This window comes from Melospiza melodia, chromosome 5, assembly GCF_035770615.1.
Source record: "Melospiza melodia melodia isolate bMelMel2 chromosome 5, bMelMel2.pri, whole genome shotgun sequence".
In the NCBI taxonomy this organism is placed as follows: domain Eukaryota; kingdom Metazoa; phylum Chordata; class Aves; order Passeriformes; family Passerellidae; genus Melospiza; species Melospiza melodia.
The window spans coordinates 76,928,847-76,943,465 of NC_086198.1; the positions used below are offsets into that span (position 1 = coordinate 76,928,847).

Consider the following 14,619-nt stretch of genomic DNA (forward strand, 5'->3'; position numbering starts at 1 on the left):
GAGAACATTGAAACTCACAGGCTGCTGCTGCTAATTACCCTGGCACAGATAACTCCAGAAGAGTGCTCAGAGGAGGTTTAGTCCATCCTGGGCTTTGCCTTGCGTGGCCTGTGCTCCTGCACTGTGGAGCATGATCTGACACAATTACGTTGCTGTTCATTCCCCTCTTTTTGCTTCCTGGGAGCTGCATTTCCCTGGGACCTTCCAGATATCCTTGCTAATATTGTGCTTTAATTTTCCTAGTATTTTATGCAATTGTTCTGTATATTAATAGTTCTTTAAATGGCGAACATGGACAAACTTAGATGTTACAGTTCTCCAAGGAAGCTACAGTAGTCTCCTAGCTGCTAGCAATGTGTGCTTTATCAAATAGATTTGTCATTTGCTGACCCAGGAAGAAAACCCAAATTAATTAGATGTCAAAAAAAAGAGAGTACAGATCTATAATAGCTCAGCAAATGTCATCCTGGATGTCTGTGTGAATTTCTTCCTCTAGCACCTTGTCCAGACTGGTGTTCTTGCAGCTCAGTGCAGATCCTGGCGTGACTGAGAACAAAATGCTACAAGAATTGTTCTGAAGTGCACATCAGCCTGACAGTGATGGCATGTAGATGGCTGCAATCCTCCCTCTTTTTAAAGTGCCAGACAATTTTTCTTGACAGTCTTACTGTGACAAAGACTATTCCATGCCTTTGGTGCTTTGAGATGTCTCCTCTCAGCTTCAGACAGTGCTGGTTCTGTGTTCCTGTGCAGCTGACACAAATATATCTGTCTTTCAAACTTCATATGACTAATGTTGATGTATGTTTTATTTTTACTGGAACTGTTTGATTTATAAGTGGGTTTAAACAGTAGCTCTTAGTTGATATTTTAACACTCTGGAATATCTTCAGGTTTTTTCCACATCTTCTTTTAAATGCTCTTAGATCCAGCATAACAGATATTGTGCACCTATATCCTGTCCAAAAGCTATTATTCCTTTCTCCCTCTGTTGGAACACTTTTTCTGTTTTTTCTTTTCCCATTTTTTTCTTTTTCCAACCCTTTTATCTCAAAATTTGGACCCCAATTTCTACTGACATTGAGGTCCCTAGGACTCTTTGCAATCTGTGGGACCCAGCCTCCAAACATCTTTTCTAAATTCAGACTGAATTCTAAAGCTTCTAGCTAAATTTAAACATCTCCAACCATTTTAGATCTTCATTATATTTGTGTTTGTTAAAAGTTAGTTTCAAATCTTTATCTGCTCTTCTAAGTTTGGAGATTGCAACAGTGATCTAGTAAAATGATACTTAAAGCTACAGCATTGCTCTGTGAACAAAAGTGATTTTACCCACTTTATAGGTATAAATTTTAACAAGTAATTTCTTAATTACATACTTCCCATATATTTCTTACTAATTATATGCTTAATCCAGTAACTTCAGTAAAACATTCAAGCTCAGGGTTAAACATTTATTTTGCTGCAATATGATTTTAGTGTATCAGATCCATCCTCTTTCATAGAGGTAAGTAAAGTTAATTAATTCCACTAATTGTGCATGAAACCAGTGCTATTGTATGTAGTGGTTTTCTGTTCTGCTTTTTTGCATACAGAAATAATTTCTGTACCACCAGGTAAAGAACGTCTCGCTGACTGCCTGGGAATTACTCCTGTTCAAGCCAGTCAATTTATAGAGAGTTTTATGCAAAAATACAAGAAAGTGCATGAATTTACAAAGAAAACCATTGAGCAGTGCCGGAATAAAGGTAATCCAAAGTCTGTGACCATATTTTGTTTATTGATCTGCACTGTGTGACAGTGGTGAGGACAAAGATTCAACTTGGCCCAAATTCAGATAGTTACAGGACAGCAGAAAAAGATGGAATATCCTTTCTTGGTGAATCAGGGTTGGGTATTTTTTTTTCTTTTTTAGCCCTAAAAGGAGCTGGGTAAGTCTGCCTTTTCTCAGAAAGACACTAACAGAATAAGACATCTGTTCTCAGAATGAACCCCACTTAATGTCAAGTTACACTGCATCATTTTGACATATAATGTACTCCAACAGAAAAAAAGCCCTAGGAATCTTCTACCTAATAAATTTGGTACATGGCTGCTGGACCGTGGAAGTTCAGTCAATTTACACAGCCAATTTTTTTTAACTTATTTTTTCTTTGCATCATTTAGAATTTATGTTCTTGAAGTTCAGGTGGTAGCTGTAGTGACAGATGTGCACAGAGTGCTTCTGGAGCCAGCAGCTGCAAACTCTTCTTGCACCAAATTTGTTTTTAGTCTAAATATTCATTTATATTTAGTGAATCCTAGGAGTGCAGTAATTTGAGAAGAGAAAACATAGCTGCTTGAAATATTGTCTTTTAAAAGCTAATTAGCGGAACTGTCAAAATTGAATTCTTTTGTTTCTTAAAAGGGCAGGCAGTACTAAGACATTTTTTAGAAATAAACAGTAAATTTGCAATACAATATTACCCATTGCTGTATGGGTGAGTGTCCTGACAGAAACATATAATTCACTTCTAATCATGAGAATTGGTAGTATTAATTTTTTGTACTTTGTAGGCTCTCAAAATCTACTGGAAGTATGAACTGTCATTGTGTTACACATTTGCATTCCTTTGTTTATTAATGTTGCTCAAGAAAAGTGAAGTTACTGAACATCTATTTTTAGCTGTAATTAAGCCAAACATAACATACCTAGTAAAATATTACACATTTATGATATATTTTTGGTGCATTTAAAATAAGTCAGCATTCTTTTCTTTAAAGTGAATGAATTTCAATGAACAGACTTCTGTGCAAGAGAATCTGCTTTATGAATTCAGTCGACAGGAATATCATGATTAATACTCTAAAGTCATCACAGCACCCTTGTCTAATTATTTCTTACTCCTTCTTACACTCCTGCCTTTCAACCATTTTAACCATTAATGGTAGAAGAGCAATCTGTTTAGGTTGTACAAGCTTTAGAAATCTGCAGCAGATCAATATTATTTAATATTTTTCTTGTTAATCCACCTTGGATTCTAACTTTTCACCGAAACCTTCCAACTTATTGAGCTCATTAGTAGGTATTTTTTTTAAACTTATCTGCAGTTCAAAGGTGAGCAGCACCCCCCTGACTAATATATTTTAAGTGTTATAAATGTCTGATACTCCATGTAGACATGAAAAACATATAAATAATTCTATTATGAGGAAGAGATTTGTTTGTGTATATATTAATATCCTGCTGCTGTTTTTATGAAATTATTGACATATTGAAAAGACCACATTAAGGCCTCATTCAGGTATGCATTTGCAGATTAATCATTGACACCAGGCACCTTCTCTGCCACTGTTACACAGATGATGGTGTTTGTCTGGGGATGCTGCTCAGTTATGAGGAGTCACACCTCACAGGAATCAGGATATTGCAGCAAATCTGATTTTACTTAAGAATACAATCTAATTTTACCTAAGAATACAATGTTCAAGAATTCCATCTTTAAATACTATTCATCATGGAAAATGATGAAAATGTTAGTTAAATTGGGAAGACTGATTTGCCAAAGAATACCCTAACTTCCAGATAATTCAGTTTGTTGTTTCAAAACTGGTACTTTTGGTATCAGCCCTCCTGGAAATGCAATAATTCACAGAAAACTAAATTAATTCATCCTCTGCACACAAGCCTGGGTATGTGTTGTCCATAATAAGGTGACAACTTTTTGTTTGAAGAGGTCTCCTTACCACTTGTGCTTGCACAGAGGAGGAGATGAAGCCATGTCAGTCTGAATTTCCATGGTATCTAATGACAATTCATGGGTAGTCAAGGTGATCAGAAATAGAAAGAAAATTTTTTTCAAGATGTATTTTTAACATGGATGATTTTTCATTTTTCTTAAAATAAGAATAGAAGTTTATTTTTGAAGATAAGCTAAGTTTGTGTGTGTTATTTTGACAAGAGGAACCTCACATCTCTTTTCCTATCTCAACTCCTCTCACTTGCCCTCCAAATAGGGTTTTTTTAGGAAAATACATCATAGGGCCTAACATAAAGCTTTAACTGTGTTTTAATGTTTATTTTAAACTAAAAATTCCTACCACACTAGAGTTAAGGAAGTTTGGCTGTGAAAGGAACACAGAAATACTACATAAAGAAAATGGGAAAAAAAAAAACTTTTTCCCCCCCAAAAAACCTATTTTATATTTTTGGGAAATATTCATTACTGATTTAATGACTCTACAAATTGATTTTTCTTTACTATTCCCAAGTAAACTATTCATTGTGTGGAAAGCTCTAATTATGGCTGCTAATAGATAGCTAATTCTGCTAGGTATTTATAGTTTCATCCCCCACAGAGAGAGTTTGCTGCTTTATCAGTAGACATTCCTAATAAAAATTGAACAGCCTTAAAGCACTAAAGTTTTCCATGTATAACATGTACCAATTCTCTGAATTAAATAATACTTAATACAGAAATACAATAAGCGTTGAAGGTTTAAATAAACTCTGACTGTTTTCAGTGGACAAAATATTAAATTGACTCAAGCAGCACATAATTACAAATATCTGTATTATTTTCAAAAATGATTTTTGAAATTTAATTTTAATCAGTCTGTAACACATAAAAGTAATTTTTGTTTAAATCCTGCAAGGTTACGTGGTTTCCATAATGGGACGCAAGAGGCCCCTGGCCAACATCAATGCACAGGATTACAAGCTACGTACTCAAGCAGAGAGGCAGGCTGTAAATTTTGTTGTTCAAGGTAAAGATCTGCCTCCCTACCTTCCTCTCTACCCATCTGTCTTTATCCCTGCTTAGCTTTAGTGGGCAACAACTCTGATAATCTCAGAAGAATGGATATTGCAGTAGTCTACTAGACTAGGCGTGAGTTTTCCTGTGAAAAAGAAGTTAAAATTATATATTCTATCTACCTTGGAAATTGCCAGTAAACAGAATAATATAATAATAATGATAATATTAATAATAGCAACAGTATAAATATTCTAATACGCTAAAGTGCTCTGTGATAGTTAAATGTGGGTATTGATGAACACTATGTATAGAGAGAATATCTAGAATTCAATTCTTCAGATACATTGTTTCTTTAAACACTTGCCTTTCTGGTTTTTATAGTCTGTTACTCCAGAAAGGTTTCTGTGATTCTTCCTGTGATTCTTTCTGTGATTTCTTACAAATTCCAGCTTTTATTTTGCCAGGTAGCTTTAGTTTCAGAAATACAGAATGTTACAATAACTGTGCATTGTTATTATTTGTTTTGAAATCCAGCCCATTCTTTGCAGAAACTTCAAACATCATTCTGTAGAGGGCAAGAAAAAAGGTATTTTTTTTCCACAGAAAAGCATTTTGCATATAGATTGGAAATGTAAAAGTATTCTGTGCTCACATGTTAGTTAATTTGATACAATAACATACTCTGGTTAGGTCAGGTGTGTACAGAATTTAGATACCCAAAGAAAAAAAATCCTGAGCTGTCAGCCCAAGACTGAGATCCTTCCTACCTTGATGTCCCTTAGAAGAATTATTTTTTTTAATTGGATGATGCTGACAGGGTTTTCTTTAAGTTACCCTGGAAGTGTACAATTTACAGGCAAGGAAAAAGTGCTTTCTAGACATGGTGATGGCATGTTCCTTCCAAAGCTGTTTGAATTTTCCTTTTGAAAGTATCACTTTCTCTCCAAATATTATTCATTTGAATGTTTAATTTTTAAAATGACTTAAGTATTTATGTCATGTTTGACAGTCTTTGAGTACTGTCTCTGCAAAGATACCTACAGGTCTAGAATTCTTATTCTAATTCCCATTCTGTGAGTCCTGCAGTGCACACAGTGTAGCACTGATAAAGAGACACAACCCTCTGAGCAGCATTTGCTGTGTCCATCTGTCCCAAGAGCTGAAGCAAGGCTGTCTATGGAACACTCACTTCTATGTAGCTACAATAATGAGATTGTCAGATTTTGTTGTCAGTACTGGAGGACAAATCTGATGAAAAATAATATAATTGTTACTCAAAATGGAATGTTAGAAGGTGTAGTGAAGCAAGGATTAAAAACTCTAAAATATTCAGTATTCCCAAATTTTATTAAAAAAATCATTTTAGACTACCATGATGTTTCAATTTTAATATTTCACCTATAAGGTAATATTTGAAGTCTATAAAAACTTTCAAAATTGTAAAACTTTTTATCACATTTAGTGTAATAAATTGCATTTAATATGTTTTATAGTTTTTCCTAATAGTCTAATTAATTTAAGTAGTTTACATTTTGATTATGGTAGCAGTAAATGATAGTACAATGCATTTCAGATGCATTACAATATTGAGAGGAATGCAGAATTGCAGCTTTAAATTATTACAATTCAGTTTCTCACATTTCTTTCATAGTGTTTTTCTCTTTTTGAATATTTCCCAGTTCAATAGTTTTCACCAATGTACAGCATAATATTCTTCAGTTATTATTCAGTTGTACCTATTCCCATAGAGCAAATAGTTTATCTTTAATTATTTATTTGTAATTATTTTCTTTTTTAAAAGGAAAATTATTTACTTTTTAAAATAGGATACCTCTAAAAATCTTATTTCAGTAAAAAGATATTTTGAGAAGCCTTTCAAATTTTATTACTCTACAATATTTCATAAGGAATGTATCTAGAGCATATCTTTTGTGATGGACTAAATGCTAAGTATAGTTTTATTCTCACAATCACTTAGAAGATATTTACCTTACCTTTGCTGAAACAGCCTTTCTTACTTTTTATATCAGTTGTCCCTTTTTGTAATGTGTTGATGTGTTGTAATGTGTAATTTGCCACATCATTTAAACAGGAAAACAGGACGGGTATTTGAGGCTAAATCTGCAGTCAGACATTGCCATCTCAATCATCAGCTGAGGGTCAGCATGGGTGCAGTTAATGAGCAAAACAGAGTCTGCATGTGATCCAGAGGAGGCAGCTTGTCATAGATGACTGTGGAGAAGGAAGAGATGTTAAGCCTTTGTCCTTGTTCTTTTGGATATTCTTCCCTAGCCAAAAAGGTCCCGCTGTATCCTGGGGGACATCAGGCCCAGCCTCCCTGGCCAGTCACTGTCCCACTGAGCTCTGCCCTGGTGTGGCCCCACCTCACGTCCTGTGTGCGCTTTGGGTGCCTCCATAGAAGAAGGACATCAAACTGTCAGACTGTGTCCAGAGGAGGGTCACCAAGACAGTGAAAGGGGTTGAGGACAAGACTTACAAGGAGCAGCTGAGGTCCCTTGTGTTGCTCAGCCTGGAGAAGAGAAGGCTGTGGGGTGACCTCATCCCAGTCTGCAGGTTCCTCAAGAGAGGGAGTGGAGGGGGAGGTGCTGAGCTCCTTTTTCCAGTGACAGCTGTAGGACTTGTCACTACAGGGAATGGCATGAGGCTGTGTCAGGGAGGTTTAGATTGGATATTGGGAAAAGGTTCTTCACCCAGAGGGTGGCTTGGCACTGAACAAGCTCCCCAGGGCAGCAGTCACAGCCCCAGGCCTGACAGAGTTCAAAGAGTGTTTGGACAATGCTCTCAGTCATAGGGTTCGGATTTAGAGCCCTGCAAGGAGCAGGAGTTGGGGAGTTGGACTTGCTGATTGTCACTCTTGCGCCGGGCTCGGCGCAGGAGCAGGCGAGAGGCAGGGTTGTAGCAAAGGCAGAGAAAGCTTTATCCAAAGAACTGTGTGGTTTTTATAGAGTGGTACCATAGATTCTGTTCTATTGGCCAACTAACAGAAACATCTTTCTCACGCACTGTCCTTGAGAGGAACAGAAAAACAAAGTAGAAAGACACCTGCAAATTGTTTATAGTCAACAAGTTATCACATCTTTCCAGCTCCCTAAAACTTCTCACAAGCCGCTGTGAGAAACGCTTGCCATTTCTCTCTCTCTGTCCCATGGCATCCACAGATGATCTCTTCAGATTGGAGATGTGTCCCTTCAGGTGGGAGATTTCTGTGATTCTCTGATTTCCTCCAGCAGACTACCCTTGTCACTTGGCTACCTGGCTGTTCTCTGCCCCTATTCTGAAAGTTGAATCATTTGAAAGAAAAAAATTCAGAATTCATTGAGTTACAGGGTTGTAAAAATGACCATGACATTTAGGATGTTTAATGTTTAAGGAGGTTTATGGCTTCCACTCTTTACTCAAAGGATTGTTTTTATATTTTATCAGATAAATCTTTTGTGTAAAATGTTTGGAACAAAGCCCTTCACCAAACTACAGGCCTGGAGAATCATTCTGCTTCTTGATGACCAGAAATGTGTCATTTATTCCGTGCCATGACACTGTTTAATGCACCACTGCTCTTAACACTGTAATGTAATGAATATACTTTGCATATACATGGAAATATGAAAAAGTGTAAAATTAAGGCTCCAAATTGAAATGCAGCACTGAAACAATGTTCTGACCTTTTGTGACATTAAACTTTAATTGATTATTAAATAAATTTTAATTAAAGCTTAGAGATAGATAATTTCATACCTTTTTTATAGAAAGCAATTTTTCAACATATAGTCGGGAATGACAAATTCACCTTTAATTAACACATGATATCATATTGTTATTTTCTAGTTTTAATTAACATATAATTACTTCCTCTGTTATTTATTAATCTTAAAATGTTTCACATATTACATTAATTGGATCTGCTAGTTTACAAAATTCTTATAATTCAGAATCTTCTGATATTTTTTGTTCCTATGCCATAGTTCCAAGAAGAACATTCTCTTTTTGCATGCTTTAAATTAAAACCAGATCCCTTTCTTTCGTAGGCTCTGCAGCTGATCTTTGTAAAATGGCTATGGTGAAGATTTTTGCCTCTGTTGTCATTTCTCCAACTTTAACAGCCAGGTTAGTAATGAATAACTGCAAAATTTCTTGGTTTCAAAACAAAATGAGTTGAAATGAATGTTACTGGCATTTTAAGCAGCTCTAGAACTACCATGTGTACCTCTGAGTCTTTTAACAAGCAAGGACATGCAGAATGCTTTTATACATTTAAAGTTATATCTTTGTGCTTAAATGGTTAGATCTGTAAATGCATCCCAAGGCATTCAAGTGCCCCAGGGTCATTTGAGCTCAGTCAGATCTAATTCAGTGGTAGTTCTGCACCTTTGAAATCAAGTCCACTGATCATATCCTTCCTGTATTTGAGCGTACTGTACAGTGGGAATTGAACATTCAATGGACTGGGAAAAAAAACAGGAATCAGGAAACCAGTGCTCAAGCAAAATAAATGAACATTTTTCATTCTTGTATAGATGGCTTTTCTTTAAAGAAAAGCTTGGTCATCATGATTCTCTTCTGTTGTGACTGCTCAGAGTTGGGTGTGAGATCACAGAATGTCCTCAAAGAGCTTTATGCCAGTAGCAGAAATAATGAAGTCTACTTTTCCTGTGGAGAAGTTGGTCCAGACAGCCACTGAACATTATTATTTGCTGCAATAAAAAGAGACTTTGAAGTCAAATATGTAGAAAAAAACTCCAAATAAGTGGTTTCTCATCTTTGGTAATGCAAAGATTCTGTAGCAAACAATCCAGTAGAACATGAATTGGTGCAGTAGAAGTTCAGACAAAAGCAGACTAGTGCAAGTAGGGCAGAACATCAATGTTTCTGTTGGCATCTAGAAAGGATGATAACAATTTATCTGTAGCAATCATGCATTGAGGACTACTGTGGGTGTGTAGCTCAGTACAAAGAAATAGGGTTTGTCCTTCTGAATGTACTTCTATGGATATTATCTAATCCTATAAGTAATTTGTGTGTGTTAGTGTGTGTATCATTTACACAGAGCAGTGTTGTCTTATCTGATCAGTGTTTGAAAATACAATTTCTAATTACAAATAAAAGTTCAGTTTGTTGAATTCAAAGTAGTTGGACTCATTCCTATGCTAAAAATAAAACAACTTCTGAATAACTCTTAAATGTTCTTGCAACTTTTTAAGCAAAATACCATTGAACTATTTAAAAAAAAATAAAGTAGTACAAATCTGAAAAGGGAAATTGTTCTTTGGTGGAGATCCTGCCTGCACTCAGTCAATGATACATTTATGTATTAAATGTTGGATGATGCACTATCACATATTGCACTGTACACTGCCAGGCAGATTGTCTGCACTGATTATAATTCATTTTGCTACCTGAGTTGAATGAAGAGCCCAGAATCTGTCAGCTGTGGCATGGATGAAAATTTCTGTAGCAGTAGCAGGCGTAACTGAGTTAGATGAGTGATAGAGGAGCAGCCAACAGCTTTTAGTGGAGGAGGCAAGTGGAGGTGGTGCAAGGGCAAAGAACATACTACATTCTGTGGTTCCTGCCTGGCACACAGATCTTTAGGTTCAGCAGCTGCCTGTTTGTTGTAATTCTGAGAAAGCCAAAGTGTTTTTGCTACTAATGTCATGTCTGATTAAGCTTGTGAATGTTTTTTTCTCTCAACAAAAAATTTTACTTGAGGTTTTCTTTCTTAAAATCATTTATTTCAAAGAAGTAATGTCACCAAATGGCTAAGGAGGTAACAGCCATGGGGAAGTATTGGAGCTGTATGTGTTGAAATTCCGGGTGTTGTGAAAGCATAGGGGAATGGCTACACCAGATAACAGAAAAACATCACTGCCTATCCTGCTTGTTCCTATCATAAATGTCACAGCTGGGAAAGACCAACACTGCAAGGGCATTTAAAAAGGATAGACTGTATTAAACAGGGGGTTTGAACTGCTGCCAGCCATTAATAACTGGATGCCTTTGCTAGAGGAGAGTGTTTTAGTAGTCAATAATGGCTCCTTGCTGTAATATTTAGTAGGTACTTACAGACCAGACTTGTCAGAAAAGCACAATCAATGCCTTTGTAAATTCTGTAAGCACTTCCCTGCTTGGACAGTGGCATTTGAAAACATCATAAGGATCTTGCCAAAAGAATATGGGACTGAAACTTGAAATATTTTGTTTCTGCTTGTCTGCCAGGTGACATTCAGTTGGTTATTTTTCAGTGGTCTGTTTCTTGATTTTCTTATCAGTCAGGTTAGGATAATGATTCTAACATCCTTTGTAAAGCCTTTTGAAAAATATTGTTGAAAGGAAGTGTGGACATAATTGGTGCTATTGTAACAGTGGGAATGTACAGTAGCTCTTCCAAAATAAGAAATATAATCAATCTCCTATTATCACTCCATCAGATCATATTCATTCCAAAGACAGCATACAACTATCTTTTCTTCTATCTTCATACCCCTGTAAGTATCTTTATTTCCCTGTTAGAATTTCTAATTTTAGAAACAGGGTTTTCACTTTGAACAGCATATGAAAGGGAAATATCATTTTTACATGCTTTAGAAGTGATTATGAACATTTACCCTGGGAGACAGTATTCTATTAAGCATAGCTAAGTTTTGGCTAACACTCAACATTTTTTCTTCCTTACCTTAGAAATAGAGAAAAAAAAAATTCTAAATAAGGTCTTACAGTTTTTAGTGTTAGTTTGCAGGTATGTTTGCAGTCTTCACTCTCAACACTGCATTTATTGTTCCTGTGCTGGAGGCTGTTCAGCAGCAAGAAAACTCTGACCCAACAGTGTGAAGCTTCATTTTTGTGTGTCTAGCAGTCAGTAGATTTTTAGTTCTTGTTTGCACATATGATACTGTATTTGGAAGGCAGGAAAGGTGATTTAATTACATTTTCCTGATGCTTCATCAGAGAGGTGTTCTTGATGAAACAGTACTTTCCACTGTGACTGATCAATTCTGTCAACAATCTCAATTTTTTCTTTATGTTTATTTATCTTCTAACTCAAATACTAGCCTAGCAGCTTATGCAATTGACAATAACAAGTCAATCAATTACTTGGAAGCAATTTTACAGAAATCAGGAAAAGTAGTATTAAATTTAATATATATGATACAGATCTAATAATAGTATGGGTTGACTACTGGCATCAGTGTTAATATCTCTGCATTTTGTGTGGTGCTGACAAGTTTTCAGACTTCTCCTGTATTACCTAGATCTTTCTTAAGATGTTCTGCTGCTGCTGGCCAAGTTGCTCACTGAAAATGTGCTGCTAGCATAAATTATTGAAGTGCCAGCTTTCACCCATCTGATGCAATCCACAGAATTTCCTCACAATGTTTCCTGCAGGCAGATGATAGCAGAGAAACTTCTGAAACGAAATCAAGGCATAGAGTAGCAGCTGAAAGAAAGACTCATGGAATTGATGAGAGTGCAAAGGTGAACTTGGTGAACTCAGATGGACAGTTGTAGTTCTTTTCTGTGTTTAAAACATCACTGCAGTGAGAACCACATGGAAACTTGGTGAGAAAGAAGGGTGCTGACAAATTGTGGAAGAATTGCTGCCTATAGCATTGCTTGTACATATTATCATTTTGTAAGCTGAAGAAGCACTGATGTTACCCAAAGTCTATTAGGTATTACATGGACTTCTCAGTATCTCAACAACATGCACATGAATTTTAACAAGTCTGCAGAACTATTGAGAAATTTGGTGTGAATCCACCAAATCTGCTTTTGCATGAAGTTAATGTTCCTCCAGCACTGGACCTGTGCCACAAACACACAGCTTTACTTCTCAGCATGTCTGGAGTCCAGTTAAAGAGACCGGCTCAAGCACAGGCCAAGTATAAATGAGTAATCTGAAAGGGAGAAACCACCAGCAAATTAAAGGGAAAGCTTTATTTTCTTGGTTGATCCCAACTGCTTTTCAATAGCAGTGAGTGGATGTTGGAGTTTTGTATGTCTTCCTTAAGGAACACCTTAATCAACCTAATGATTTTCTGTGCTGGTGAGCTGTAAATACAACTGGCTTCTACAGATATCTAAATTGGTTAGAAACAGCTCTTACTGTCCCAGCAACAAGTATTGTTTTATGTGACCTGGATTTTTTTCAGCTAGAAGTCATGTGATCAGTCAAAAATGATGAATTTCTTGAAAGCAGCTTTCAGTTTTAGTACAACACAAGAATCTAGCAGCATTTTTATAAGGTGTGTAGGGATTCAATAATTATTACTTCATAAACTGCTTATAATCTCTCAGATTCATACAAAAGGGCATATTAATAAACCAAACTTCCTGATTGTATCATAGTTTCAAACAAATAAATTAAGTAAAATTTGTAGTACTGCTGCTATGTGTGTTGATCTTCTTTAATTTGGGGTATAAAACTTACATCCATCTATCTGTTTCTTCAGAAGTTAAAGAACTGTTTTTACTCATGTTTCTTCTCTAGCAGTTAACTAGGATTTTCAAATAAATGCTTTTTGCTCTGGTATTCTGCCCACAATTCCCACTCAGTATGCACCCAAACTTCCTTAATGTATTAACTCTAGCAAGATGATTAACTTTTATCCTTAGCCTGATACTGGAGAAATTGAACCACAAGGAAAAGATAAGTTTTGGATTCTGCTTGAGAGGAGAGTAAAATTGTTGTTTCACAGACAAATGCTTTTGTTTCTGTAGCACAAGGACATTTCTGAGGTCATATTGCACTCTCAATAGCTGTTCTCTAATATGTAGTGCTTTACCTCCCAAAGTAGCCAAATAACATTGAATTTCTATGGAAGCTGTAACTTAGAAAAATCATCACTTTCCTCAAGCAACTAAAGCAGTATTGTTTTTGCATGTATCCACAAGATGGTGAGCTGTTACCTGAACACTTCATGCTCAGTGAGCCAGAGCAAATCAGACTAATTTGTTCTTTATAGAAAGAGCCAAGTACATTTAAAATGCTGAAATATCGCAGCCAAAAGAGACATGCATGATTTAACAGGTTTTTCACTATTCCTTTATGTAAGACATTCAATACAAATAAATATATTTCTTTTATAAAACCTTTTTGTAGGTCACCTTTTAGATTTGTATGTTTTCAAACATTTTGGATACATGCAGAAATTCTATTATCTTTAATTAGCCATCTGTTCAGTTTCCTACTCTTCATGATGTAGCTGCTGAGAAAACCTATTTCACAGGCTAGCTGAATTTTTATGGCAAAAATGTTAAAATAATTTGGTCTTTATCATGAAAACACTGAAACAGGTAGCTTGAAGTTAATGCAAGTAACATCTATTCATGCATGATGTATCCTGAGCTATAACTTTTATATTACAACATTAGGAATCCACATAGGTGCAGCCTCAAAAAAATTTTTAGAAAGGGAAAATTCTACAAAATATTACAATATGCTAATGATCTTGTTCCTTTCTTACATGACAATAGGCCTTCTGTCCACTGGGTTCTGTGGGGAAACCGTGGCACAATTACCCAACAGGTAGTGTTAGTAGTATCAGAAAACAAATGAATAGTGTTTCAGTACAGGGAACATGGATATTTCTGAGAGGAATTGGATCCAGCTTCCATCTGGTCCATTATCACTGAGTGTGGCCAGTAGCAGATGCTCCAGGAGGGAGGTGTAAGATCTGTAGAGAGTACAAATGTCTGTCTGTCTGCAGATTTTCATCTTGCTCTGCTTGTGGGGATGAGTCTGAGTTCTGCAAAGTAAGATTTAAAAGTCTTCCCACAAAATCATTGTATGTCATCAGTTCTAAATGTTCTTGACATCCATGCAAGTGTTTGTTAAATGAGCAGCCATTCTGGCTTTTTCTGGCAA

At 36.0% G+C, this 14,619-nt stretch overlaps 1 protein-coding gene across 1 annotated transcript in view; it reads left to right on the forward strand.

Moving 5' to 3' along the window:
* POLN (DNA polymerase nu) overlaps positions 1–14,619 on the forward strand; it is an 87,439-nt gene that overhangs the window by 56,138 nt on the left and 16,682 nt on the right. Inside the window, exons 20-22 of the mRNA XM_063158098.1 lie at positions 1,617–1,748; positions 4,636–4,746; positions 8,783–8,861. Of these exons, the coding sequence (XP_063014168.1) occupies positions 1,617–1,748; positions 4,636–4,746; positions 8,783–8,861 (322 nt within the window). The remainder of the gene's footprint in view (positions 1–1,616; positions 1,749–4,635; positions 4,747–8,782; positions 8,862–14,619) is intronic.